The following is a 26,410-nucleotide window of genomic DNA, read 5'->3' on the forward strand; positions in this document are numbered from 1 at the left end:
TACTATATCTCGGTTTCCTTCAATGTACATTGTTCCTCCATATCTGATGGTGCCACTTTGTCAAACAGGTATCGCGGGTTAAAGCTAGTCAAGCCTGTAAGACCGCACAGATTGCACGACTTTGCCCGTGATTGAGATGTAGAAGGATAGTATAGAAGATTCCTACATCCGCTAAAGCTTGCTAGGCCGTACTCCACCGCGCATTCGTGCAGATTATAAAGCCAGTGCGTAGTACATGGTCAAACAATCTAACCGGACATCCTTTTGCGGTTCAACTTCCAATAGGCCCAAGGCCCGGCTCACTCCTACTCAAACGAAGGTGCCGTTGTGGAATGCTTTACCCCTATGCGGACGATCTTGAAGTATGACGCAAGACGAGGCAAAGTGCCACTGGGCTGTATTTATAACCGTTGTAGCATCTCAAATTGCTCTAGAAGGATGCAATACTCTTATAGCATCATACCTCCTAGAGACACAGCAAGCACTCTTGCATTATTTTCCATGTGAAGGGGAATTCGACGTCTCCTACCCCTAGCAGGCCCAAGACGTCTCACGACGTCTCGGTACCGCCACCAATCATGCCCCGCACCCCAAACGCCGGCACACATCATTCACATTTCGCTTGATTATTCTACATGCAAATACTCTGTTCCCCTGCCAAGATTTTCCACTCATCTATCATGATTTCTGCGTCATATATCAGCTAATTTTCAAAAACCGGTATAATTAGTCCTCCGTGGCGCAATTGGCTAGCGCGTCTGACTGTTAACATCTACTGATGGAGCGATCAGGAGGTTCGTGGTTCGAGCCCACGCGGGGGAGGATGATTGTTATTTTGACTCTTTTGCTCTCAGAGGTGTGGGCTGGGAGGTGTCTTTTTTGCGTTGCTCTTCTTAGCGCGTGGCGTGGCGTGGTGTGGCGGCCGGCGGGCACGCAATTTTAGCTTGGCGTGAGATGCCTCTTGCGAATTTCACATTTTGCAGTCCTTTTTTCCCTCTCCATCGCATTATTGCGCCGTAATCGCCCTACGGTATTGATCCATATTCCTCGAAACACTTGGTCAAGATGGAGGGCTGAATCCCTCTAGGAGCCGGATGTCAGTCTTCCATCAGGCGTGGAAGGTCTCAATACCCCGTCAATCGGTGCTCTCTCACAAGGTTGCATGCTACTCACACGGCAGGCACAGGCATCTCGGAACGAGAAGGTGCATTCATTGCGACGGATAAGAAGAGCTCCAAATGTCTATTATTATGCTCCTAACCCTAATCCCTACGGAAGAGGATCACCTCGGTAGGCATAGTCTTTCTTCGGATCCCTATCCTCAATCGTAACTTCCACTTCTCTAGCCTTGAATATCTCTAGCCCCGAATCAGGAAGGATACGCCGCTGGCTTCCTCCGTCGCTTTCTTCATCGCCTCTCTCAGCATCTCGCCCCCTTTCAATTACCACCTTATATGAAGTAGCAATCTTCGACACACTCGATCTCCTAGGCTTTGGGAAGGCCTGTAACCTATGTGCTGCCCCTTCGCTTTCAGTGGACTTCGAGCTGCTCGTTATGGATAGGCCGAGGACGCGGAGGTATCGAAGGAGCGGGCGCATGGTGGCAAGCGAGCCAGCGACGATGCCGATTGTGCATTCGACTTCGGACCATATGGCAATATCGGTGATGCCATAGACGTAGTCGTCGGGGTCTTGGTAGGCAAGCAGGTACTTCATCCGGACGATGGTGGCTACCGAGGCCCTATCCAGGTCAGTCAGCGGCACAGCCCCCATCGGCATACGAGATATCGCCGAAGTACTTCAGGCCTTGGGTTTAAGGATACTTACAGGACACCCAGAGCGAGCATGACGCCAACGTACAACTTCGCTTTCCATGAGAGCTGAATCTTCCAAACGACGAACGCCGGTAGGATAGCGCAAATCCAATCCGTGGCTATGCATAGCGCACCGAAGAAGTACGCGACATTGGTCATGATGGCTGCCGAGCCACATTTTCCCTCCCCAGTCCAAGCAGCCTCGACTGGTTGACAGCGACCAAGGAAGGCACCGATTCGGATCACAGAGCCGGCAGTAGAAGCAAAGATGACGCCGTACAAGATCCAATGGTGACTACGCCTCGGCGTGATGCGGATGATGAGCATGCAAATGGATGCTTTGACCGGCGCTGTGGCAGCGACGTAGGCGACACCGGCGATGAGGAACCACTGGCAGGGGATCAGACAGTGGATCTGTGCTTAGTCTTGGGGTTGACGTGCCTTCTCCGCTTGCTGCTTCTGATATTCAGTGAGGCGCCATGCGTGAGCACCGACCCCATACGATATCGAGAAGTAGTCGGCGATACAGCAGAAGACAAGAAGAGCCTCGACAGGTTAGCAGCGTAGTACGTTGAGTGCAAGATGGACTCACCCATCCTGCCACCATCAGCCAATCGTCAATCCAAAATGCTCTTATCTCAAGGCGCGCCCATATCCTCAGGGTGATGGCGATCGTCGAGAGCGCGAGAAGTATGCTGATTATGATCAAGAAGTCGCGACCCGGCCCTTCTGGGTGTATTATCATTGCGACTAGCGTCAACAGAGAAGTAGGAGAAAGTCTACGGGGGTGACGTCGAGGCGAGACATCCGACGAGATGGTATAGGAGCGGGGCGGGAGTAAGAGCGGGAAGGACGAAGTGGATCCGTCGCGGGCCCTATTCCTTACATATACGACCAGGCTTATCTCTAATCGACGGGACTGTTGCAGGAAGAGCGCAGGCCGCAGGGCTGATGTCACTGCAGTTATCGGCGAATGCGCAACGTCTAACGTTCGGTGTCGTCTCCCAGCGCACCACCAGCCCGGCACGACTGACATGCCCAGCCCCTCGGGTTTGCTTCAGCCACTTACATGGCGAGGTGTGGCAGCCATACACCTCTTTCGGCGAGGCTCAGTCAGACGTGCAGGATTGCTCACCGTGACACATGATAGAAGCGCAGTGAGAACAGAGCCTGACGCGGTTCCAGCGCCGAATTGATAGAGGGTACAAATCTGCGTCTGGACCGCAGTAGCTATTGTTTCGTGCTCGGCATGATCTTGAGATTGTGTTGGTCTCTAGGAGTTTGTGGAAGGGTGATGGGATCGTGTGTGCAGCAACGACAAGCGAGTGCACATTAAAGGAAGGAGCGCGGCTGAGGAGGACGGAGGAGCGGTGAATCCTCCAGGGGTTGGTTGATAAGAGGAGATTGTATGCATACCGTATGCATGTCGGTGTTGGCCCTGTCAGAGTAGGCGAAGATCTGATCAGGCCATGAGGTGGGGTCGACCTGGGCGAGGCTGAGCTGGTCTATTTACCAACTAGGGAACCATATAAGCCTGATGGGGTGGATAGTGGCCTTGCATTGTCGCACAGGTACTGCCAGAGAGGCCATTTCATGAGCACAGCCAGAAGCGTGGTGTGGTTGGAATCTGCGATACATCGACCGAGGATCTGGAGATATAAGCCGATCGGGACAGGGAAGCAGTATCTCTCTAGCCAAACCTGTAGTCGCAAAGCCTGGAGCAAATCAGCCACTAAGACTCTCACAGCGAATAAAGCTTGCCATAAGAATAGGTACGTCGTTATCGCTTCGCCTTGGTTGCGAAACGTGCAAGATCGCGGACGGAGGGCGTTCCTTGTCAAATCCAGCTCGCAACATGAAACTGCTGGGCTTCCGAACGTATGAAGGGCAGGAAGGAAAGCAATTGGCCTTCACAGTTCCACAGGATCAAGTCCGATGGAGGAATATCACTGCCGGACGGTGATTGGTGTTGTTCGCCTGTGGTCTGTTCACGGACATGGTGGATGCTGATTGGCTAGTTCAGCGAAGGCCTCAGAACCATCCCATCTTCACATTCAGCCCACTACTCAGCCTGCCGAACGAGCTGCTGCAACACATCTTGCCTGAACGATCCCGACGGTTTCCCAGACAATGCACAGGAGGCGTACGCTCACCGACCTGTGCCTCGCCTGTCGCTCCCTGAGAGACATAGCCCAATCGTTTCTTTACCGGGTAATTACGGTACCGTTTCCGGAAAGCGCACACTCGCTCCTGCCGTTATGGAAGCTCACATCTATCAGTGGATGGCAGGAGTCCCGCGACATGCATTCCATGAGCGGCGATGGAAGTGGCAAGGGGCACGTCAAGGATGAGTCACGATCCAAAAGTTGGTCATTAGAAAACGCTTCTTGTCCTTAGGCTGCTATTTAGACCCATGACTTCCTCCAGTATGGCCTTCATGGAGCAACGGCGAAGAAATGAGGCAAGACATGCAAAGAAATATTACGGCTGAGGAGCCAATGACCCAATGCGCGTAGCATGTAATTTCTCCTCGCTGCTTTTAGAGCCAGTGCATCTTGATGGGTTTGAATCGTTGAGTCGAAAAGACATAAGTCGATCCGGAGCGTTTTTCATTATCTGGAGAGGCCACGGCTCCGGAGACAGGAGTCATAGCGTCGGCGGCTCGCTATTTTGGAGCCGATTGTCCGAGCATTCAGTACACGCGACGTAGGAAGTGTACGAACCACGAGCAGGAAGGGCAGAGAATGTTCTCGTAGCTTCATGGATTGTCTAGTTTTGTGTAGGGCTCCACCCCATATGGATATTGATGGGGAAATGATTGCAAGTGCCAGGGCAGGTCGGAAGTCATTTCGCAGTAAGTGGGGAAATTTGGACGGAGCATCAGTTATGAGAGCGAAGCATTTTTAGTAGCTTTTTGATCCGCGAGAGATCGCTCTGACTCGCTTCACAGGATCCTCGAGCTCATGCCCAGAGTGCGGATTAACTTGGGTACCAGTGAATGAGGTACTCCAACACTGGGTACTTTGCTGCGCGCTTCGGGAGAATCCTGAATGGGCTTGATGACCGACAGATAGAGAAGAGCGAAAAAATGTCGACGCCCAATGCCCTAAAGTGTTGAGGACTCGCTTTCACTACCTTCCCTTGTACCGGAGCAGAGAAGACGGCACATTCATCGGCTCCTCACTGTTTTTGTTCCCGAGATATTCGTACGGACAGTGAGGCAAATATGGGTGGTGTTCACATTTCCCATTCAGTAACCTGCTTTTGCATTGAGGAAGTTCGAAGCACGGTCCGTAGACATGCAGCACCCATGGTAGCCCTTTTAGTATCGGAGAGTGCCAAAGGCGGGTTTGGAGAAGAACGGCAAGTGTTCACAAGATATCAAACCCGGCCCTTCAAGATAGGAGGCCATGGGATGGGGCAAGGAACCATTTGAATTCCGAGCCAAACCAAACTGGCTTTACACGTACACATCTTCCTTAAGTGTTGAAAGACAACATGTTTTCGAAAGGCTGTGTCTTTCTTGAAGCATCCGCTGCACGGCGCAGAAATCGGAGCATATATCCATTCTGCCAGTATTTTAATGCCGTTATCGAGCCGCGGCAGAAAATTCCAAGATCATGAAGAGTTACCGCAGGAGGTCCAGCTCTAACATATAGTTCTCGGTGGGTTTTTTTCGATACGGCGGGCCCCTTAAGAGTCGCTCCGGAAGACATTCCGTCTTTGTTGAAGAGCTTTGGAGGGACGGAATATGGGTGCTGATAGTGAGAGGAGAGGAGTAGCCGGAGGCCCTTGTCATATAAGACGGCAATTCCTAGTCCGGCCAAAGACAGCTTCCCACATACGTCCTTGAGCCGCTTCGAGCTGCAAGCAGAAAGCATGCCGCTTCAGGAACGCTGCTTTTGTTCTCAAACCAAACAGCGAGAGTCATCGGTCGCGCCACTATATCTTTAAGAGCGCGTTTCTGCGCATGTCTTGTAGAGTAGGGGCTTTCGAGAGACCTGAAGGGCGTGCTAACACGACATGCTCATGTCTGAGATCGATATACCACTTTGGGACGTCAGAACCTCTCGTGCGAGAAGAGGAAGTCTTCGGATACACCAGGAAAGGGGTCCAGGAAGGCCATCAGGCAAAGCTTCGAGCGCTTGGACTCGGTGCTCTGAACTGCGGCAACACTTCCGGGCAAAGCCATATGAGGGAATACGAAACTTTTCGAACGGAAAACATGTGAATAGATGAGGGTGATTTCTGTTCCTGCGTGGAGACAATACCGAAGACCTTCGTGGCATACACCAGCACACGAAAGAAGTGGAATGCTCTATGTGTAAATACTAAGGACCCTTTTGGTGGGTTTGGGACGCTGGGCACCGCACTCATAGGAAGTCCACGGAGTTCCTTTTAAGGACTTATTGCTGGCAAGAACATCTCGTTCTAGTAAGCAGAGAGCGCCTGGAGAATGATGGTAGAAGAAGGCATGAGAACTAGGGTATGAGCTTATGTTTGAAGACCCGAAGGACCACTTGGGGGACTGGCGAGTCGAATTCGGAATCCGCACCCTTGAACTCAGCGCCATTGATGCACTGTGCGGGTACCCGGAAGCCATGATTTGATGCGCGAGAGTCTTCGAAGGACTCCATGAAGTCTTGACCTGTGCACTTTTGTTCCCACCCACATATAGGCAGGGGGAGGAACCAGAGTTTTCATACGGTGTTTATCGATCGCTTCCGAATACACAATTGAGATACTCTTCTTACTTTTTCGTAGGCCTTCTCATTGTGTCGGAGACAAGCGAGGGTAGAGCCATGTTGTCATCCGGAAGATTTTTATGACCCACGGATTAGCCACACGTCAATTTATTGAGCGAAGAATGCGAAGGGAGGGTGATCGAGGAGATGGATACAAGCGGAAGGGGCCGGGAGGTTCTTGTATACGGAGGAGGGAGCCTGAGATGCTTTGGGGCGAGGCTGAAGGCGTCTTCACCAGTCGATGGTTAGTCCTAGCTGCGTTTAGCTAGCATCAGGAGCGGTAAGTCAGAGCTTTCATGTTTGGACAGGGAGTTTCGACAGAAATATTCATTCATGTCACCAACCGAGAAGCGCTCTTTGACATGCGCTTCGTACTTCGAGGGACGGAAGTACCGGACGTTTTACCAAACTCACACCAACGCCAAACAAAAGGGGATATCCTACACCGCAAAGCCTGGAAAAGACAGTCGTATCGGAGAGGGACCAGTTAGGCCTCGTTGCTGTCAATCTTGGCTGCAGTATCAGCGACGTCATCGGCCGTCTGCGCCATGTCGTGGTCCTCCTTCTCTTTGGCAGCGTCGGCATCGGCTGTGGGAGCCGCAGCGGAGCTCCCCCCACCTTCAACAAGCTTCTTGACCACGGCGACAGTGCCATCAGGGCTTCCGGGCTCAGCCGCAAGGACCTTGCCAGACTTGTCAACGACGAACACACCGCGTGTAGTTCCCTTGGGCGCCTTCTTCATGCCAATGGCGGAGATGAGGGTCCGGGCAGTGTCGCAGAGAAGAGGGTATGGGAGGTTCTGCTTTGTCTTGAAGGAGCTGTTGGATTTCGGGCTGTCGTTGGAAAGGCCGTAAATGCTCAGTCCGCCGACGGTCAGGGGCTGGTAGGAGTCGCGGAACATGCATGCCTGCTTGGTGCCTATCGCGACGCGTATTAGCAATCAATGTCGTGAGCGCGATCAAGGGCGCACTCACATCCGGGGGTAGAAGCTTTGGGGTAGGTGAAGAGCACGACGCCACTCTTGCTCTCCTCGACGAGCTTCGCGAGCGTCGTCTTGGTGCCATCGTGCAGCTCGATCTCGCCGCCGAATCCTGCGAGGTCAATTGTGTCCCCGACCTTGGGCGCGCCGGCAGCTGGAGGCGCGGCCTTCTCGCCATTGGCCTTGCCCGTGACGGTCTCCTTGACGGCTGCAACTTTCTCGGCCACGACCGCCTTCGCCTTCTCGGCCTTGGACTTGGGGGCGGCCTTCTTCTTCGCCGGGCGCACCGGGGCGGGCGGAGGCGTCTTGCGCTTGCGCAGCTCAACCATGACGGATTGCCGGTGAGATATATGTCGCGAAGCTGTAGCGCAGCGGAATTAGTGTCGCGAACGGCTGCGTTTGCGTATGGGGGCAGACGGAGCGTAGAAACAGCTCGACGAGTGCTAGGGGAGGTTGGCCTGACGTCGGACGGAGCTGCGTCGATGCAGCGCTGTTGGCGCTTACTGACCTTGTTCTGGGTAGTGCCTGCAGTATCACCGTTGCGATAGCGGCCCGAAGCACAATGGTTGGCGCAGATAATAGGTGTTGAAGGTGGAGGAAGAGACGCGGAGCAGTATCAGATCACGGCGGGCTTTCGGGTGAAGGTCGACGTCGTCCAGCCTCCTCCGGACGGCATATCGACATTAGGCAGATTAATATGCGTGCTTTGGGCGATCGCTCTGCTTCAGCTGGCCCGGACACTTTTGGCCGCATGTGCGCTGATTGGGCAGTTGGGGGCATCTGGGGTGCGGGTGAGGTGAACTGCAGCCCGCGAGGCGTGATGCGCGTCGGCACTATGCCCGATACGAGGATGGCTTCCCTTGCGCCCAACCTCACCATTGATTCCCGCTCGCGCGCAATGCCATCGATAACCATTTTGCACCGATTGAAGGAGTATCGACGCCCGTAGAGTATTTTTTCCCCCCACTCATTCTGCGGCAGCCTATGCCCACTCCTTCAGGCTGGAAATACCCCGCTTCGTACCACTTCCGCGGGTTGTCATCCAACACGCATCCTCTTCTAGACTTCCCATTTGCTTCTATAGCAATGTCATCTTTGGCTACCAGCGCTACGCCGTTATTGTTGCTCCAGGCCACGAGCCATTGCTTGAGCATTTGGCTCCTCTGCCCCTTGTCAGCGAAGGCGTCCCACATTCGGGTCAACCACGAAATTGAGAACCCTTCTTCCTACTCTCGCATTCCCCGGGTACAAAGCGGGCTCCTTATCGCACATTAATCATGTTCGACCACAGGTCCCATAATCGAATGCCGCCAGCGATGCAAATATCTCCTCAACTATAAGAGAAGCTGCAACCGCGACAGTACCGTATCTTCACTACCGCACACAATTGAGCAATCTGAATTCGGTACCTTGGTCGTCGATATCTTGCTAGCCCAGACTGAAGACCGGTACTCGCGTCATGGCCGTCTATCATTGGAGCGAGACCCCGCTGTTGAGATCTATGGCAGGTAGTCGACCACCCACCACAGGTTGGGTGTCTCGTGCTCTCCTTCTCCCTCTCTCTTTGTAGCATCCGGAAGATAACTACCCTTACACCTCTCGAAGCACTTAACGAGCGTCATACGCCTGCATCTGGGCCATCCCATACTACTCTTTGAAGGCCTTTAGTCTCCCCTATCCCTCGTCCTCCCGCACGTCTCGTAACTTGATCAACATGGCTTCGATTGCTGTTCGAGAGGGTAGCGCCTCTACAGCAGGAAGCGAAGAAAACTCCTTGAACCGAATGAAGACACCCACCTTGAATGAGAAGCGTGGCGAAGCGCAACAGCCTTCCAATGGCCCCGTTGCTAGGCAAGATGTGGCACCCAGTTACTTGGACCGGGAAGGACAGGTACTTGCATACCGGCTACAGAGCCAAGCCACCCAGAATGACATCCTTGGAAACTGGACGACTGACAGTACTCCGAACCCTTTGGGGAAGACGTCTGTACGCCGATCTGCTCTTTGGTTGAACGAGAATGTCACTTTGGATAGCTTGACCTTACCAAGCGACGTTGAATTGCTTACAGGGTGTAGGTCCAGGAGAATGAGGTGGACCCCGTCTTCGGAGACGAGGCCGGGGCAGAGATACATTACATAACATGCGAGTGGTGGTGAGTTTCCACATCCTGAAGGACTTGAAGGCATTGCTGACAGACTGGTCTTTAGGCATACTGGAATTCGTGCGTAACTCTCTCACGTCTCTCGTTAATCTGCGCGCTAACGCGAAAATACTGCAGTCATGATCGCGGAAACGATATCCCTAGGCGTCCTCGCTCTTCCCCAAGCCATCGCTATCCTCGGCATCGTTCCTGGCCTGCTCCTCATCTTCCTCCTCGGTCTCATCGCAACCTACACAGGGTACCTCATCGGCCAATTCAAGCTTGCGTACCCAGGCATGCAGTCCTTCGCCGACTGTGGGGAATTGATCGCCGGGCCGATCGGACGCGAAGTCATGGCTTTTGGCCAAGTTCTAATCATCCTCTTCATCATGGCGGCACACATACTCAGCTTCGCGATTGCCATGAATGCGATGACGGAGCATAGTCAGTGCACTGTTGTCTTCTCCGCAATTGGACTTCTGATATCGTTTGTGTTGGGGCTGCCGCGGACGTTGAAGGGGGTTTCGTACTTGTCTATATTTTGTGAGTGGTTGAAAGCTGTGTTGAGATTTGCGCTGACGAAGGACAGCATGCATCTCCGTCATCGTAGCGGTCACGGTCGCCATGGCTGCCATCGCCATCGAAAAGCCCGACATCGGCCACGTCCTCGCCGTCCGTCCTAATATCCCTCTGGTCAAAGGCTTGGGACCCGTCATGAACATCATCCTCGCATACAGTATGCCCGCTCTCTGCCGTCCACCTTATTATTTCTTAGGTCGAATCTAAACAAATTTCTAGCTGGCCACGTAGCCTACTTTACCTTCCTCGCCGAGCTGAAGAACCCGCGCGAATTTCCGAAAGCCCTCGCGTTCCAGCAAATCCTCGCGGTCTCCTTTTACATGCTCATCTCTGCGATTATATACTACTATGCGGGCCCACTTGTCTCTTCTCCCGCGCTTGGTTCCGCATCCCCAACCGTCCGCAAAGCCGCGTTCGGCATCGCGCTTCCCACGATTCTCGTAGCGGGCGTCGTCAATGGCAGCGTGGCCTGCAAATACGTATATCTCCGGGTGTGGAGCGGGACTGATGTTGTACACCAGAAGAACTTCAAGAGTATAGGGAGTTGGGTGGGGATATGCGCCGTACTGTGGGTGGTGAGCTGGGTGATCGCGGAAGCTGTCCCAAATTTTAATCTGCTGCTTGGACTGATCGCTGCGCTCTTTTGTTCATGGTTTACATGTAGGACTGTCTTGATGGCGATTGATGAACAGACTCGCTAATGTGGATGCAGATGGACTTCCTCCGGTGCTTTGGCTATACCTATACAAGGGTAGGTGGTTCGAGACGAAGCGGAAGGCTGCTCTTGCGGTGCTTAACTTCGCAATTTTCTTCATGGGTGCTGCTATTGTAAGTTCCGCTCCGAGGCCGCAGGCGGTGAAAGGAACAGGCCGAACTGATACCGATGTGTAGTGCATTTTGGGCATGTGGTCCTCTAGTTGGGAGCTTGCGCATGGTGCGGCAGGGAAGCCGTTCTCATGTGCCGATAACTGGAAGCCATCGATTGATCTGTGAGTTGTATCTCGAACGAATGGTCGGGAAGTGACTTCATCATCTGGAAGTAAGGCTAGGGTGGCGCAACGTGGTTGTCGTTGGATATGGCATACTGGCGTGTGCGTACGTGGTGCACGGACTACTCTCAGCCATGAGAGTGTACGCTATAGCTGTTTTTTTGCGGGTGATTGCACTTCAACGAAGGGCATACAGAAGCCAGGATTCTGGTGTGCTCCTTGGGCAGTAGTGAGAATATTAAGATAGATGAAGGCATTAGAGGTAAAATTAGACTAAGGATTCGGCCTTATTCCGAGATATTTCAATGCCACCACTTCTCGATTCCTTGCTGCCAGCGATTAGCAGCTTATGCGCAAGAGAAAGTGAGCGTCACGTGGACTCGGTCCACTAGCGCGTTCCCCGCATTAGTGCCATCCGCGGATCTTCTCGCGCCACCCGACCCGCCCATCCAACGTTCTTCACTACAACGCCCCGAAACAACCTCCTTCACAATTCTTTCTACCTGATCAATTCGGCCCCCCGCCTGCGCAACCCCAATATGTTTAGCGTCCCCTCAGTGACGACTGCGGAGAGCTTAGATTCGGCGCTGGCCGCCCCAGGCTTAGGTCGCAAGCGAAAGCAGGTCAGCTACGTGCATAACGACGACGACGACGACGACGCCGAAGACGCCAATTTCGAAGTCTATGCGCCGGTGAAGAAGTCCAAGATATCCAAGAGCATCCATGACCCCACTGAGAGCGCTTTAGACGAGAAACCAAAGAAGTCGCCCAAGAAGAAAGGCAAAGGCGATGTCGAAGTCAAGCACGAAGAGAAGCGCCTCCGTCGATTCCGCGCCCGCCCGCCGCAATCGTACCTCGAAGTCAAAGCACGAGCCCTCAGTCAGCGACTTACCGTCCTCTCTCGCGAACGATGCGGCACCGCTGAAATCCCGGAGGAGAAGATCCTCATGGCGGGCTCGACGGGCAATGTCTACACGCAGCATATTGGGCAAGTTCCACGATGCGATTGCCCGCATGCGAACAAGGGGAATCAATGCAAGCACATCATCTATGTCATGCTGCGCGTCCTCAAAGCACCAGAGCACGTTGGCTACCAATTGGCTCTTACCTCTTCGGAGCTGAGGGACCTGTTTAAGAACGCCGCGTCGATCCCGAATGCAGACGCCAGTGCTGGAGGCCAGACTGCAGCCGAAGATGGCAATCGCAAGCCTGTCGAAGGCGAGTGTCCGATCTGTTATACCGAGTTTGAACCGGACGAGGAGATCGTATACTGCAAGGCGGCATGCGGAAACAATGTTCACAAAGACTGCATGCAGAGCTGGATGGCTGCAAAAGCAGGAAATGCGACTTGTCCGTACTGCCGCGCAGAATGGGAGGGTGATGAGATTGGCGTTGGAGGCAATATCGACCTCAAGGGTGCGATGAGGAACGAGGAGGGCTATGTCAATGTTGCGCCTCAGCTGGGCTTGTCAGGTGCAAGGGACTACTCGACGTATCATCAACCGTGGGTGAGGCATCGGTTCCAGCGCCCGTCAAGTTATCGGTTCGGGTGGCGGTAGGCGTGCCCTGTGGACTGGCGTTATGGCATAGAAGAAGCGATATGGGAGAAAAGATCAAGGCTTGGGAGGGTCTAATGAAAAGGCGTACGGAAACGGGTAGGTTGTACCAGCTACACCGGGAAAGTTTCGATTTTCTGCGCCGGATATGTTTATCCATTACGCCATTTACGCATAATGAATGTACGCATACTACGGTTTGCGCACAAACTTGACGTGGACACAATGACCGACTAGGACTAGTTGAAATGGGAGTCATACACCAGATCATTCTACTGCTATGTTCAAACGAATTTCTAAATCATCCCGTTCGCAGCAGTCGGCTCAGTCGAGCTGGTCGAGCAAACGGCGGCAACGAACAGCGTTGCACTCTCACAATATAGAGTTGCATCTTCTTTCCAGGACATGCTCTCCAACAATAACTCCCTTGGGGTTCAAAACGCATTGACCTCCCACCTACTTCATCATTAGCAGTATTTGGATCCTCCACATACATCACCTCCCAGCGCCATGGCTCTCACGGAGCGGGATTTGGTAGGCGTCATATTTACGGTGGTCATCGTTGCTCTCGTATTGCCGCTCATCATCTGGGCATTTTACTGCGCCGCCACGAACGATGACCGTAGGGGCACAACGGGGCCGTCCGGGAAGAAAAGGAAGAACAGTGACGTGGAGATGGGGAATGCTACTGCTGCACCGCCGCAGCAGCAACCGCGACAGTCGTCTCAATTCAGGGTGGCTGATTCAAATGGGCATCCCAGTATGATATCCGACATTGATAGGAATTTGGCAGGTGCGATATAGTCTGATGTTCGTATGGGTAGCGGCTACGTGCTTGGAGTGTATCTAATATCCATATAGGATGGAGGAGTACAGCTATTTCGCGTAAAGTTAGAAGTGGAAAATAGACTACTCGTTCACATCCAGCACTTCGTCTCTTTTTCTCCCGCTTTCCTCTGCGTTACAGGGGCTATCCTTCAAACAGTCCCCGACGGCACTGAATGCAACTGCACATTCCTCTCAAAAACCTCCCTTCAGCTTTTCGACCTCTCAGCTTCTTCTGTGTCACGCGTCAAACGTGCCACAGCATCGCGTTTTATACCGCATCCAGCGAGTCCTGCAGGAACAGGAGAGGACAAGAAAAACGGGTTTGCGTGGCCTTTTTTTTTTTCTAGACCACGTACTGAGGTCAAGGAAACTTGAGGAATGAGGAGGCGAAGGAGCAGGAGTAGGAATGCGGAGAAAGGGAAAATGAGTGGGAGAACAGAAACTGGGTTAGATGGATGGCTCCTTCCTCCCTTTTTGGAACCTGGAGGAAGAAAGGTCCTGGACCCTTGCGTGGTGGGTTTCCGAGCCGGTAGACTATGTAGCAATGTGCTGGAGCAAGGTGGGCGTAGGAATGCAACTGTGCCCGCAGCGCAGCGGCAGCGGGGTCACACGCGGGACACATGCGCGTGCAATATGCTCGTGGCACGGCATATCGATAGTGTATCGATAGCGGGTTGTGTAGCCCTGCACTCTGACGAGTCTCATCAGCTGCTTGGATCAACCGTCCCGCAGGATTCTACTTTTTCTTTCCGGGCTCGGAGGCGGCATACTGTACTGTGTATTGACCAGGCCGTACGTTTGACAAGAAGATCCTGGGGACCAACAAAAAGCGGAACGGCACCAGTTGGTCGGCGTACTGCAAATTCTGCATTGGCGGGTGGGTGGAAATTACACCCAACAAGAAGTTGGGCAGCGGCAGCTTTCAGCGCTTCAAAACACGATCGCCGGCGGGCGGTTAGAATTATTTGAGCTTCTTCCTCGTCGGCATGAACGATAGTGGGGGAAGCAAGTTATGAAAGGATGTGGCGCAGTAGTAGTAGTGTCGTGAAATGAAACGTTTTACCAAGGGGCGGGAAGCGAGTTCAGGGGCGGCATGCCGGGACGGCAGGGGATCCTTGCTTCGTGGAAAGGGAAGGGGGTTTGTGGAATGGTCTGGAGGGCTCGTGGTTATCGAGCAGATTTGTTGCAAACGTGTTGAGTGAGATTCAGGGCCCAGCCCCGTCATGGAGTAGATGGGATTGCGGAAGCTATCAACGGAACGGCGAAAACACATCAGAGGGATACTTGTCAACATGGAGTTCTGAGTTTGAATGTAGCAAAGCAGTGAATGATTGGGTATCTCTCCGATGTCGATTGGATTGCTTGACATACAACGCTCGAAACGCTTTGATGCAGATGCTGATGGATAGAACTCCGCCGCCATGCCTGATGGTGATCTTTTAAACATAAGGAAATGAGAAAGAGAACTCCAAACATAGACCAGCTCTGGGAAAATCATCGTGAGACATCACAGTCCGGGCCCGCTGCCCTGTCCCAGTAGACAAAACTAGAGGGTGAAGGTGATATGAGGAAAGACAGCGTATATTGTCAGGGGGAAACAACCATACAAGCACGCTCATAAGGTGTCCGCTGCCTTGCCCCATGCCCAGCCCAGCAGCCCCTCCCAAACACCACATTCCCTCTGCTCCTGCCCATCAAGAACAGGAGCAGCGGAACCCAGACGGAAAGAAAGAGGTCAAGTGACCAATGCTTAAAGACATGTGTGCAAGGACCACAGGCCTTTTACACTCGAAGTGTACGAGAAGTGAAATAGCATCCCCTCACATCATCGTCCGGTCATAAAACGCTTAGCTTAGAAGAGGCCAAAGCGCTTGCGGTACGTGCCGTAGCCAGCAGGCGTCGAGGTTGGGGCCGGGGCAACGGTGGAGCCCTCCTCGCCGACCGGCGCAGCAGTCGGGGACGGGACCTCGGTTGGGAGCACGAAGGAAGGGAGGGAGGTCTCAGTGGGGAGAGGGGTCTCCGGGGGAGGAGGATGTTCGAAGCCGCCGGTGCCAGTTGGCGGAGCGGGCTTGGTGAAGGTCATGAAGCCCGTGGAGCCGCCGGTTGGGCCGGGATAGGGAGCGGTGCCGTTGCTCAAGGGGAAGGGAGCAGAGGGGGTGGCGATGCTGGAGGGAGTGAGAGGAAGGCCGGAGCTGACGTCCTCAGGAGTGACGGAGGGAGTCGATGGAGTTTCGGCGCCAGCGGTCTACGAGGATTAGCTTTCGTCTAGGGGGTGGAGAATGTATTAGACTTACGACTGTGACGGTCTCCTGGGCAGTGATCGTGACAGTGACCGGAGGAGCGCACTCGCCCTCGCCCTCACCCTCACCCTCACCACCAGCGGGGCCAGTAGCCTCGGGGCTAGTCGGGACGCCGGAGCCCTCGCCCTCGACCGGGGAGCCGGAAGGAGTCGGGTGAACAGTGATGTACCTGGTAGTGGTCGAGGTGGTCTCGATCGTAGTAGTAGTGGTGGGCTCAGGAGTAGCAGCCTCGCCGCCAGCTGGGACACCAGTCTCCTCGGGCTTCGCCTTGGTGACGTAGATGGTCTTGTAGATAGTCTCAGTGGAGGTCGACAAGACCTCCTGGGTGACAGCGTGGGCAATGGAGCCAGTGCCGAGGGTGTAGATAAGAGTCTCGGTCACGACGTGCTCCGTAGTGGTGTCAGGAGTCGTGACGGCTTCAACATCAGCGGTGGTAGGAGCGGGAGTAGCAGTGAGCTCGCTCTTGGGGCAGACGGTCGTAGTGACCGGGATGACGCTGGTGATGAGCACGGTGGACTCGGCCGGGCAGTCAGTGACGGTCTGCGGGCAGGCAGTCGAGGTAAAGAGCTGGGTCGAGTAGATGACTGAGGTCACCAGCTCAGGAGAGCCCGTCGTGTTGGAAACACCAGTAACCGGGAAGGAGAAGCCGGTGGTGGGGAAGCTGGGTGCACCAGTCGTTGCCTCGGTCGGGAGAGGAGTCTCGACGCCGGTGCTTGGGAAAGTCGGGACTGCGCCAGTTCCAGTGCCGGGGAAGGATGGCAGGGAAGAGGGAGTCTCGGCGGCGACAGAGGAGGAGCCGGTGCCGGGGAGCACGAATGAAGGAAGGGTGGACGAGGTGGCCTCCACTACGGCACCCGTGCTGGAGGCCGCGGGGGTCTCGCTGCAGGCGGGCGCTCCGTATATTCCGCAAGGAGCGCCGGTAGACGACTCGGCGGGCAGAGCAGTGCTCTCAATGCCAGCAGGGGTCGAAGCAGCTGGAGTGGTGCCGTTGGTCAGAGGAAGAGCAGACGACTCGCCATATCCACCACCATAGCCGTATCCGTCCCGGCGGACATGACGGCCGTGGACGTGAGCGGCGTCCGCAGCCGCAAGGGCGGCGAGGAAAGCAACAGTGAGCTTCATCATGTTGGACGACGGCGTGTTCCTTGCTCTTTTCTTAGTCGGTAGATTGCTAAGGCTTCACAGTTCCTGGTACTGCTGTGTAGGACGGGAGCGTTGTGTTTTGCCGGATATTGATGCTGCGAAGGAAAACCAGGCAGAAATCAATTCTGCGGATGTGTGCTTTGGGTCCTGGAAGGAGTGACTGGAGTTGGTTCAAAAGAGAGACACGTCTATAAAAGACGGAAAAGCGAAGGTGAGGAAACGAAAGTGAAGCCTTGCGGTGGAGGGCAGAAGGCAGGCGGCCTCGGAAGGAGAGGGTCGGTATATGAGCGGCGGGATGATTGCAGGAAGCCTCGCCAAGGAAACAACTGGAGCACTGACGGTTCATCCCCTGGGAGCTGTTAATTTCAGCCAGGGACGGGCGCTCGCAGGGACCAGTGAGCGATGTGGTGTGTCCAGGAACATGTTCTAGGGCCGGTCGGACGCAGCCACTCAGGGTGCGCCTCTTCCTCTTCTGCTGCCGGTCCTGCTGCCTGCCCTTCTCGCCGCCCACGCTGCTGTGCTGCCGTGCTGCCTCGCTCCCAGACTGCGTTTCACTGCACTGGGCCAAAATAGAACGGGCCCTGCGCCGATCCTCCCTGCTCTAAAACAGATGCGCGGGTACCTGGCAGCGATGTGCGCTGTGTGCGCTGTATGCGCTGCGACGAGCAAATCACCGCCCGGCCGGGAGCATGCTGTGCGTGTGCGTATGCGTATGATACGTATCGCATGCGGCTGACGGGAGCGACGAGACCGCGCCTTCATTTTCGGCCGCATCCCGACGGCGTCAGCGTGTGCGGCCGCAGAGATGTCTCTCTCGTGGCAGGCCCGTCGATTGGCGTCCAGTACAGTACCTACTGTAGGTACTGTATGTAGACTATGCAGAACAGTGGAAGCCACAGCAACCCGGCGCGAAACCTCCGCCCAAGCCTTTTCGCCTGCCGTATTCATCAAGGTGCGACATTCCCAACTCCACCCCCCCATCCGTCATAATTTGCACGCTCGCAGCAATCACTTATCTGCTCACCAACAAACGCACGCCGTTGCCGCCATCGGCATCATTCCGGAGCGTCTCGAAATGCGATTGCATCATAGGAGCGATCCGTCGTCAAGCACACGGCCAGCGCGAGCACGATTCATGAACGAACAGGACGTTGGAATCAAATCTCCGCCTCTGCCACCGCTTGGGCCGCACCCGCCATGCCGTCGTCGCCGTCGCCGTCGCCGTCGCCGCGCTGAAGCTTGGCTCGGCCAGAGAGCGAAGCCGGCCTTGTTTGCATGAGACACAGCCTCGAGCTCTGGACGCTGCCATGCTTGTAGTCACTTCAGACCTTCCTGGGTCCTCGCATTCCCAAACCTCAGGATCCCTCCATGCCTCGGAACCCCAAGGATCCAGCGACCAGACACTGCCGCCGGCCTGCTCATTTGCAAAACGTGCTTTTGATGGGCGCTCACTTCCACCTCGCCCGGTCCCTGTCGCTTCATCAAAATGAGACCCCACGGCGGGAGATTGACTTTGGAGCCGTCACATTAGCAGCACCGCATCCGAAGATGAGTGTGTCGTATTATTTTTGTCTCGTCGGCTCCTGCCGCTCAACTTTTGGCTCTCTCTGAGCCGTCCAATCTATTCCCGGCGCGCCTTACGAAGAGCTGCCGCATAGCAATTTTCCTTCAATATGGCCACGGCCGCAGCGGTGTAGAAGCTGACCTCAGATCACGAGGAACCCGAGCGCTGTGCAACGGAGTTTTAATCTATCATGCATCACTCTTCGCAGCATTGCTATTCGTCAGCATAGGACGCAGTATAGCCCGGTTGTAGGATCAGTGTGGGCATCCTACCCAAACCTCCGTTTACTCGGCTCCCTTCCTACTATATGCTAACTATTCCCTTATTCGGAACCTGCTTTGTAGACTATTTCCGCTCATCATGTTCTAGAAGTGCGGCGCATTTCTGTAACAGACGCGTTCAATCCTGGCCGAAAGCCTCGACGTCACACATCAGTTACGCAGTCACGCTCGCAATCCTCCATCAACCAAACCAGATCTTCCACGCATCAAATCCGTCCACACCGTCGATCCTCTCATAAAAGCCCACACACGCCATCTCCTACACGGTAGTCGGCGCCTTCCCCCGCGTTTCGAAACCACCACCCTCTGAAACGAAACGCCTTCATGCGCTAGAATCCCCGAGGAACTTCTCCCGCGCGCATGCTCGCTTCCTGATCTCCAACCGCGTTCCTGGAGATCATTGATGTGCTCGTGCTGCGGAACGGATGTTAAAGGAGCATTTCTCCCCACCCAGGGTCGGCTTGTTGAAACCAAACGTGTTCATGCGCGAAAGCAATCACCTCACGGTAACTGATCCTCTGCATTCGGAACGTGGATATACCTGCCATACAAGAAGGTCATGTCGAAACGAGGCTCATGGCGTAGCTATACATAGAATCCCTTGGGGACACATCCTGCCTCCCTCTACTGTCCACCTCGGAAATCACACTCGGAGGGCAGCCAAACTACCTTATACGAAACTAAAGTCTTACGCGGAAGCACCTTGTGGTCTTCTCCGGACCACCATCCCATAGAGCATTCTACCCGGGATCCTCAACACTACGAGGCACCGCTGGTCAAAGGGCGGAAACAGCGATTGCGAACGCGAAGCAAGCACCTCGACCAGCGGCCGCGGCCACAGCTGGTTCTCCAAATGTTTTAGCAATGCTTATGCGGTGACGAAAGACCTAAGTGACCTCGGGAGAAGGTAACGAAAGGATGCCATGGTCTTCTCCCCTCTACTCACTCGCGAAATAGTACCTTCAAGCCGTCTTTGCGGCATCCCCACTCCTAATATCCTCCATATGCACCTCTTGCTTCTCCTTCGCCTCAGCATGCAGATCCGTAATAACCCCCCCTTGAACATTGATCTCCGCTTGATACACGGCAACCTCATCCTCGTCCCCAAAAAGCGCCGCGATCTCCTCCAACGGTAACCCGTTCGTATCCGGGAACCACAAGAAAACAATCAACCCACCAATCGTCCCCGGGATAATAAAGACTAGATAAAACTTCCAACCAATAGTAATAAACGCCGTAGGTGCAGCTTGCAGCCAAATAATGTTGGTAAACGAGATCATGGCGACGCCGAGCGAGACGCCCTTTGCGCGGAGGTGCGTGGGGAAGAGCTCGCCGAGGTACGCGAACTGCGTGCCGTCGAGACAGAAGTCGTAGGGGATCTGGAAGATGAAGAACATGGCGACGGCAGCTTGCAGGGCCGCGCTGTTGTTGGAAGGGACGAAGTTGGCGACAAGAGCGGCTTCGACGATGAGGGTAAGCATGCACCCAAGGATACCGGTGCCGATGTATTTGTTGCGGGGGAAGAGATCGACGAGTGGAATAGCCATGGTGTTGATGCCGAGGGTCAGTGTTAGCCATGCAGCTGGGTAGAGAAGCTGCTTGACGGGCGAGAAGCCTAGGTTTTTGTACAGTGTTGGTCCGTAGTTGTTGATGACAAGCACGCCGGAACATTGGATGAAGAATGTAGTGCCCATGGCGAGGAAACACCGCTTTCTATAACTCGGTTTCTTGAACATCGCGATCCAGGAGCTGTCGAGCGTCTTGTCTATTGCAATCTGTTTCTCGATTTGGTAGAATTCGGAGCGGGCATACTCGTTGTTGGGGTCACTGGGATCGGAGTGCAAGCGGTCCAGAATCGTTCTGGCTTCGTCGATCCTGTCTTTCATGATGAGCCAGCGAGGTGACTCCGGGATCCAGTAGAGGCCAGCGAGGAGCATAAGCGGCCAGGCACATTGGAGCGCCAGCGGTGGTCGCCAAGTATTCCGGCCACCTGTGTGTGTTAGCTTGGGGATAACATCGCTCCAGGCGGGAAGAAGTGCTGAGGGTAGTTTGAAGAGCTCAGGGCGCCTTACCGTCATTCCAGAAGTAGAAGCCAAACCCAACCCAGCCTTGGACCGTGTATCCAAAGATGAGGCATACGGCATGTATATCAACAAGGCCTGCGCGCATCTTAACAGGCACGACTTCGTTCATCCATATCTACTCGTTGTTAGTTTGGCTTGCTTCATGGTCAGGGTCCCACTCACAGGAACAGCTGCGAGCACCATGAAGGCGCTTGCGCCTGCAATGAATCGAAACGCGATGAACTCCCCGATATGCGTGCTTCCAGCAAGCACTGCACCTGATATGATTGCTAATATAGCACTCTCCAAATGATGTCAGAACAGTGCACTCATCGATCGTTGGCGACTTACAATGGCGATTCCCCACTTGCGCCCATATTTGTCGGAGATGATGGGAAGTAGCAGCGTGCCGATGACGCCGCCTGTTTGGAAGATGCCGTTAGTAGTTGATATCAAGTCGGTGGCATTGCTGCGGGTATCAAGGTCGAAGTACGCGATGAATGAGGGCTGCCCTGCGCAAGGGTCAATATGCTTGTATATTAAGACAGATGGAGACCACACCTAGAGTAGTTCCGATGATGGAAGCTGTGTATCCGTAGCTCATAGAGCCAAGGCCAACAAAGATGAGGATAAATACATTGAACGCATTGATGCGTTGCCTACCATGAATGGGGGACATCTTTCCGGCTGGCTGCTGCAATTGGGTACCCGAAACAGAGTCCCGGCAAGAGCTTGAGAAGTCGCGACTATATTCTAGGACGAGAGCATCGAGCTAGGCTGATCGGGAAACGATTGCCATCCGTCGACTCTCCATTGTCGAACGTGAGCTCTCAGCACCGAGCGTGGCATACAACCATGCTCCTGCAGGACTTGGCTCGAAGCCATGCATGATCCGACTCCATGTGTTGGGGCTGATAGGGATCGGCGCTGGGGGCTCTTGAGACCTGGGTATCCGTTTCCCGGAGGGGCATGTTAATCCTGATGCTCGGTATGATGAATCAAATGCGGGGCCCCGCATCAAGTTTGGGTAGCAAAAGGCTAGGAGTGCTGGCAAGCGGCACTTAGCGTGTCAGTAAGCATCGGCTAGCTCCTGCTTGACTCGGTTTCTCGACGTCGCTAGCAGATCCATCCCGTTTGTGGGGTTGTTGGCTCAAAGGCATGATAGGAGCTGACACCGGGAAAGCACGTTCAAAGGACGGGAGGGTCTTTCGTAGCGCTCTTCACCTCGTCGTGATTCTAGCGATGCCGGCGCGTGCGAGCCGTGAATGTCGATGAGTGGCAGCAGCTATTCAGAGAACGGTCAAGTTACATGCCTTTTTGTGAATACCCACATCGTGGAACTCTGGAGAAGGGCAATATTGTAGAATTGTAGATGCCGATCGATATCGTAGAAATAGAAGTGATGCAGGGGAGAGGACGGCCTCAACGTGGTGGCTCGGAACAACAAGGCTCCGACGCCCTTCATCCTTCTCAACCGATCTCTATCCGATCCATCACCATCCCTCGTCTAACCTCTTCATATTTTTTTCGCAGCACAATTTCTGATTCCTAGAAGACTGCAAGCGCATTCGGCGTACTCGACACGCCACCTTTGAGGTTTAACGGCGTGCTCGTGAAGAAGAAGCTCCACCGATTCTGCGCCTCGCACTCCTTCGCCAGCGCTTCCAAATCCCACAGCTCCCCAATCGGCATTCCCCAGAGGGCGATATGGTCGTGGATCCGACGTGGAAGTTGCGGAGGCCATACCTCCCATCCAATCGCGTCTCCAGCCACGGCTGAGAAATGATGATCCCACAGCCATTCGACGGACTCCTCGCTACCTTCAACGCCAACGTACTCTTTTCCGTTCGTAATGTACTTGATACGATCTTCCACACTGTGCTCATTGCACCAATTCATCCATCCGCTGCGCACAATCAGGAGATTGCCGGGCTTGAATTCTACGCCTTCCTCCTTTGCCATAGCTTCAATGTTGGCCACCGTAATGCAGTAGCTGGACATGGCATTGTACTTGATACTGTGGCGTTCGACGTACCTGACGTAGTCTAGGAGTACTCCTCGTCCGACAATGCCTCCCCGCTTGCTCCAGTCTAGGCTCCACCTCAGCTTTGACGCGCAAATGAGCCGACGACTTACGGTCTATCCCAATCCGATCCGTGTCCAGCAAGTCATCATGGTGGATGTTGTTGTAATATAGGCCAGTCTCACTATGTCCGAAATGACGCAATCCGTCCCATTGGCTCCCGGCTTGTGGGTTCAACTTGATCTCGTCATCGTACGAGTAGAAGTGCTGGATCTTTCTCCAGTCGATGACCTCATGCTCGAGCTTGATGCGCCCGAATCCTGGCTCCGCAACGTGTTCGAGACCCCAGCTAGATCCTCTTCAAATTCCTATTGCCTTACAACCGGGCCATGGGGCTTACTTCAGAACAACACTCTTTCCCGTCTTGATCTCTTTTCCGGCCTCTACTACCACCTCCGGCGTCAGGAGGTCCAGCGTTCCGACTTCATCGCGCACACCGTCCTTATCAAACAATCTCCATGCAGTTCCATGGCTGGTAACAGGCCAGCAAAGCACCGTATGTCTATGGGGGCTTGCGTACGGCATTCCCTCTACAGGCGGCATATCCTTCCATTGGGGCAAGTTAGAAGCCTTCGTCATCTTCAGATCATATGGTGTGGGCTCAAGAGGAGAAAATACAGACGAGGAGCAAGGCTTGACGGCGTATCTTTCCGAGCACCCTCCTTTGAGCTACATATCGATCTCAAGGGTCTCAAACATACTCCCTCCCGCGCAAACCCACGCCACCCGCTCGCCTGCACACCGCAAATTGGTGAGGGGCGACGGGTGAAGTTGCCGGTCGACCCAGCAGCGCCCGCAGCTGCACCACGGACCATTTGCACGCAGGCAGCAGCTCAGTCCCGTGATCTCGCTAAGCTAGCGCTGCGGGCACGGACCTGCTCCTCCCGTCTATATAAGCCTGCCCTCCCCCCGCCCCTCCTACCTCGAACAGCTCTCTTTGCCTTTTGGCTTAGATCAAGTGTAGTATCTGTTCTTTTCAGTTTAATCTCTGAAACGTTCCTACGGGGACATATCAAGATTATTCCTATTTTTGAACCCGGGCCTCCTCTCACTGGGCTTGCTCATAGTTGAGGCCACAGTGTCGCCGGTAAGCAAGCCACCTCTTCGTCACATAACTTGTTAGCTAATAGCGCTTAGGTATTGCACTACCTCCGGCTGACGCGAACATTCTTTTTCATTGACTCTGTTGCCGCTGGTGACCAGTTGAGGAAGAAGCTTTTTGTTGTGTCTTGCCTTACGTGTGTGGATCGAGGTCAAAGCGGGGTGTCATGCAAGAATGCGCAAGCTTTTCGCGCGAACTTAAGCGTTTGGTAATTGGGTATGGGCTTTTGTCTGCAGATAGTCAATATTATCCCTTTGTGTGCGCTTGCGCAGCTCATCACCTTGGTGTTGAGCCTGTCTCTTGCCGCCTTCTGCAGCCAGCGGTTGTCCTCGAAGAGCCAGCAAGTGCCCCAACAGCACAGCAGCCTCAGGCGAAGGTGTCGCGTTGCGACACGATGACGGGTCCGGGCTCACACAGGCTGAAGAGGGCGCTATAAGCCTCTTAAAATCCTTCTCATGACGCGTATGGCTACCAGCATATCTCTGCCTTCTGAGGGCTGTGACCCGCGTCCCCATGCACTAGCCGTGTCGACCCTCAGCACCGACCGCTGAAGATGAGGTCGACCAGAGAGACGGCGAGCTTTCTACGATGAACCGACACCGCCCTGCTCGGCAAGCCCTTCCGCCTAGAATGACCCGAGGCGTCTTAACCAGCTGTCTTCTGCGTTGACTTCGCCAGCGCAAAACGAGCCGAAGCAGTCCAGCCCGCCGCAAACACGTCCACAGCCGCCTGTCGCGACGAGCCTGCATACTCTCGACTCAGGCGTACTTAACTCTTTACACGGAATGGCGGGAGGCCTCCGCGCGTTCCGAGGCACCCGCAGGGCATGATCGACACTGAGATAGACAACGAAGGGAGCAGGCAAGACATGGTAGCACGAAGAAGATGACGAGGTCAGGTTGGAGCTCACGCACTTCTGTCTCTGGCATCGCAACATCTGAGACGAATGGTGCGCATGGCGTCGCGAGTGACGGCGGGCATATTGCAGATACCAATGTACGGAAGTTCAAATACCTGGATGAAGTCAGCGGCGGCTTCGTATGAGAGCAAAGTGCAAGGCCAACTCATACGCCGTCCAGTGTGAGCCGTTCTATCTCCCTCCATGCAATCAGCTCACATCCCAACGCACATCCACACCCACGGCTAAGATAATAACGTGCTTCAATTCTATGGCAAACGCTAATCGATTCCGTTTTGCAACGCCAGACCCCACAATACAAGGCTCCCTTGCACCAAACCCGCCGGACCTTTTCCTGCCTTGGTATGGTTTTGCCTCGCTCTAGATGACTCGAAACAACCCCGCCGCTCAGGTAAGCTTCTGCTTGATGAAAAAGGATCGCAAGTGCGACAGCTGCCATGCGCAAGTGACGGCGAGAACGACGAGCTGGATCATTGTCCAGCGCACGACGCGGGCGTTTGTGGACTCGGACTGGTCGCGGAACTCGGCTTCGCGCTCCTGTATAGCCATTAGCACTGTCCTCAACCCTAGCCGTAGTAACGAGGTGAAGACGCACCCTCTGGAATACCTGCTCCCTCCGGATATCCTGCAACCTGCTATTCAAATCCCGCACCTTCTGCACCAGCTCGTCTACCTTGCCCTTATCCGTGCTCTCAATTTTGCTCGTCTCGCCAATCGCCAGATCCAGCGTAAACTTGACGGTGCCGTGCACGCTGCTGCCGCTCAGCCAGCCGCCGCCCGACTGCACGTTCTGGGGCGTCACACAGACCCGGTGCTCGCCCGAGTCGGCGGCCGAGAAGGTGAAGCGGCCGCTACTGGAGCCCCGCTGGGCGACGACGCGGTGGTTGTTGTCGAAGGTTTCCTCGACGGTTATAAAGACGCCGACGTCGGGCTTGGTTTGGTAGGATTTGGTGTTGTCGTCCCAGATTTTGGCGTCGTAGTGGCCTGCTCATGTTAGCTGCACTCTATGCAGTCTTCCCAGCATAAAGAAAGAAAGAGGGTAGAGTGTCTTGCATACCAACTACCAGCGTGTCTTTAGGCAGCTCCTCAAAGAAGCACTTCTGCGTCGCGCCGTCGATGAAGAAGTGCAGCGCCTGCGACGGTACCGCTAGCACCGCGGCGAGGAAGAGAGACGGTCTCCACATGCTGCCAAATGAATTGCTCCGCAGGAATTGGATGTTGTGCGGAGAATGTGGTGTTGTGCATCGGTCTCCAATATCTCGAACGTGTCGCCAGGTTACGTTTCTGTAAGCGGCTAGCGCCGCACGTGCTTGCTCCCTTTGCA

At 54.5% G+C, this 26,410-nt stretch overlaps 10 protein-coding genes and 1 non-coding gene across 11 annotated transcripts; 4 read left to right on the top strand and 7 right to left on the bottom strand.

Moving 5' to 3' along the window:
* Positions 1-730: 730 nt before the first annotated feature.
* On the top strand, positions 731-822 carry BU26DRAFT_t3. The gene has a single exon. It is a non-coding gene; the product is annotated as a tRNA-Asn (tRNA).
* Positions 823-1,269: 447 nt separating this feature from the next.
* BU26DRAFT_415797 (uncharacterized protein) lies at positions 1,270-2,559 on the bottom strand (the record flags this gene model as incomplete). The annotated part of the gene is given in 4 exon segments (XM_033823130.1): positions 1,270-1,741; positions 1,828-2,233; positions 2,252-2,360; positions 2,407-2,559. 4 exon segments carry the CDS (start codon positions 2,557-2,559, stop codon positions 1,270-1,272), a joined length of 1,140 nt encoding a protein of 379 aa, XP_033691388.1.
* Positions 2,560-6,871: 4,312 nt separating this feature from the next.
* On the bottom strand, positions 6,872-8,321 carry BU26DRAFT_513217 (AhpC-TSA-domain-containing protein). The gene is made up of 3 exons (XM_033827572.1): positions 8,047-8,321; positions 7,534-7,981; positions 6,872-7,477 (listed from the first exon to the last, which is right to left on the bottom strand). Exons 2-3 carry the CDS (start codon positions 7,865-7,867, stop codon positions 7,047-7,049), a joined length of 765 nt encoding a protein of 254 aa, XP_033691389.1. The 5' UTR covers positions 7,868-7,981; positions 8,047-8,321; the 3' UTR covers positions 6,872-7,046.
* Positions 8,322-9,033: 712 nt separating this feature from the next.
* Positions 9,034-11,313, top strand: BU26DRAFT_20865 (uncharacterized protein). The gene is made up of 8 exons (XM_033820617.1): positions 9,034-9,429; positions 9,615-9,691; positions 9,747-9,760; positions 9,818-10,222; positions 10,269-10,415; positions 10,478-10,918; positions 10,971-11,086; positions 11,150-11,313. Exons 1-8 carry the CDS (start codon positions 9,253-9,255, stop codon positions 11,249-11,251), a joined length of 1,479 nt encoding a protein of 492 aa, XP_033691390.1. The 5' UTR covers positions 9,034-9,252; the 3' UTR covers positions 11,252-11,313.
* A 384-nt stretch (positions 11,314-11,697) lies between these two features.
* On the top strand, positions 11,698-14,615 carry BU26DRAFT_536564 (uncharacterized protein). The gene is made up of 2 exons (XM_033831355.1): positions 11,698-12,755; positions 14,201-14,615. The coding sequence occupies exons 1-2, from the start codon at positions 11,787-11,789 to the stop codon at positions 14,288-14,290; spliced, it is 1,059 nt and encodes a 352-aa protein (XP_033691391.1). The 5' UTR covers positions 11,698-11,786; the 3' UTR covers positions 14,291-14,615.
* BU26DRAFT_20943 (uncharacterized protein) lies at positions 14,505-15,306 on the bottom strand. Its single transcript, XM_033820627.1, has one exon. It carries the CDS (start codon positions 15,127-15,129, stop codon positions 14,593-14,595), a length of 537 nt encoding a protein of 178 aa, XP_033691392.1. The 5' UTR covers positions 15,130-15,306; the 3' UTR covers positions 14,505-14,592.
* Positions 15,304-17,290, bottom strand: BU26DRAFT_20908 (uncharacterized protein). Its single transcript, XM_033820624.1, has 2 exons — positions 16,645-17,290; positions 15,304-15,522 (listed from the first exon to the last, which is right to left on the bottom strand). Exons 1-2 carry the CDS (start codon positions 17,054-17,056, stop codon positions 15,479-15,481), a joined length of 456 nt encoding a protein of 151 aa, XP_033691393.1. The 5' UTR covers positions 17,057-17,290; the 3' UTR covers positions 15,304-15,478.
* Positions 17,291-17,725: 435 nt separating this feature from the next.
* Positions 17,726-18,353, top strand: BU26DRAFT_499063 (uncharacterized protein; the record flags this gene model as incomplete). Its single annotated transcript, XM_033826381.1, has 2 exons — positions 17,726-17,930; positions 17,962-18,353. The coding sequence occupies 2 exons, from the start codon at positions 17,726-17,728 to the stop codon at positions 18,351-18,353; spliced, it is 597 nt and encodes a 198-aa protein (XP_033691394.1).
* Positions 18,354-19,781: 1,428 nt separating this feature from the next.
* On the bottom strand, positions 19,782-21,806 carry BU26DRAFT_445147 (MFS transporter). The gene is made up of 5 exons (XM_033824582.1): positions 21,544-21,806; positions 21,334-21,494; positions 21,166-21,285; positions 20,992-21,118; positions 19,782-20,909 (listed from the first exon to the last, which is right to left on the bottom strand). The coding sequence occupies exons 1-5, from the start codon at positions 21,659-21,661 to the stop codon at positions 19,882-19,884; spliced, it is 1,554 nt and encodes a 517-aa protein (XP_033691395.1). The 5' UTR covers positions 21,662-21,806; the 3' UTR covers positions 19,782-19,881.
* Positions 21,807-22,438: 632 nt separating this feature from the next.
* BU26DRAFT_472619 (uncharacterized protein) lies at positions 22,439-23,644 on the bottom strand (the record flags this gene model as incomplete). The annotated part of the gene is made up of 4 exons (XM_033825437.1): positions 22,439-23,072; positions 23,119-23,354; positions 23,406-23,537; positions 23,586-23,644. 4 exons carry the CDS (start codon positions 23,642-23,644, stop codon positions 22,531-22,533), a joined length of 969 nt encoding a protein of 322 aa, XP_033691396.1. The 3' UTR covers positions 22,439-22,530.
* Positions 23,645-25,473: 1,829 nt separating this feature from the next.
* BU26DRAFT_526817 (uncharacterized protein) lies at positions 25,474-26,270 on the bottom strand (the record flags this gene model as incomplete). The annotated part of the gene is made up of 3 exons (XM_033830730.1): positions 25,474-25,623; positions 25,682-26,070; positions 26,144-26,270. The coding sequence occupies 3 exons, from the start codon at positions 26,268-26,270 to the stop codon at positions 25,474-25,476; spliced, it is 666 nt and encodes a 221-aa protein (XP_033691397.1).
* Positions 26,271-26,410: the final 140 nt, after the last annotated feature.

Source organism: Trematosphaeria pertusa (genome assembly GCF_010094035.1).
Source record: "Trematosphaeria pertusa strain CBS 122368 unplaced genomic scaffold BU26scaffold_1, whole genome shotgun sequence".
Lineage (NCBI taxonomy): Eukaryota > Fungi > Ascomycota > Dothideomycetes > Pleosporales > Trematosphaeriaceae > Trematosphaeria > Trematosphaeria pertusa.

What these genes read in the sequence shown, in the direction of transcription:
- BU26DRAFT_20943 (XM_033820627.1), bottom strand. Translation starts at nt 15,129, where the DNA reads ATGATTTTCCCAGAGCTGGTCTATGTTTGGAGTTCTCTTTCTCATTTC.
- BU26DRAFT_536564 (XM_033831355.1), top strand. Translation starts at nt 11,787, where the DNA reads ATGTTTAGCGTCCCCTCAGTGACGACTGCGGAGAGCTTAGATTCGGCG. An exon ending in CGACGTATCATCAACCGTGG is followed by an intron (nt 12,756 to 14,200) that starts GTGAGGCATCGG and finishes AGGTGGGCGTAG; the next exon opens with GAATGCAACTGTGCCCGCAG.
- BU26DRAFT_513217 (XM_033827572.1), bottom strand. Translation starts at nt 7,867, where the DNA reads ATGGTTGAGCTGCGCAAGCGCAAGACGCCTCCGCCCGCCCCGGTGCGC. An exon ending in CAAAGCTTCTACCCCCGGAT is followed by an intron (nt 7,478 to 7,533) that starts GTGAGTGCGCCC and finishes GCGTCGCGATAG; the next exon opens with GCACCAAGCAGGCATGCATG.
- BU26DRAFT_445147 (XM_033824582.1), bottom strand. Translation starts at nt 21,661, where the DNA reads ATGTCCCCCATTCATGGTAGGCAACGCATCAATGCGTTCAATGTATTT. An exon ending in GCAAGTGGGGAATCGCCATT is followed by an intron (nt 21,286 to 21,333) that starts GTAAGTCGCCAA and finishes CATCATTTGGAG; the next exon opens with AGTGCTATATTAGCAATCAT. An exon ending in CTTCTACTTCTGGAATGACG is followed by an intron (nt 20,910 to 20,991) that starts GTAAGGCGCCCT and finishes TAACACACACAG; the next exon opens with GTGGCCGGAATACTTGGCGA.
- BU26DRAFT_20865 (XM_033820617.1), top strand. Translation starts at nt 9,253, where the DNA reads ATGGCTTCGATTGCTGTTCGAGAGGGTAGCGCCTCTACAGCAGGAAGC. An exon ending in ACTTGGACCGGGAAGGACAG is followed by an intron (nt 9,430 to 9,614) that starts GTACTTGCATAC and finishes TACAGGGTGTAG; the next exon opens with GTCCAGGAGAATGAGGTGGA. An exon ending in CTTTTGTTCATGGTTTACAT is followed by an intron (nt 10,919 to 10,970) that starts GTAGGACTGTCT and finishes ATGTGGATGCAG; the next exon opens with ATGGACTTCCTCCGGTGCTT.
- BU26DRAFT_20908 (XM_033820624.1), bottom strand. Translation starts at nt 17,056, where the DNA reads ATGATGAAGCTCACTGTTGCTTTCCTCGCCGCCCTTGCGGCTGCGGAC. An exon ending in CGCAGTCCCGACTTTCCCAA is followed by an intron (nt 15,523 to 16,644) that starts GCACCGGCGTCG and finishes TCGACGCCTGCT; the next exon opens with GGCTACGGCACGTACCGCAA.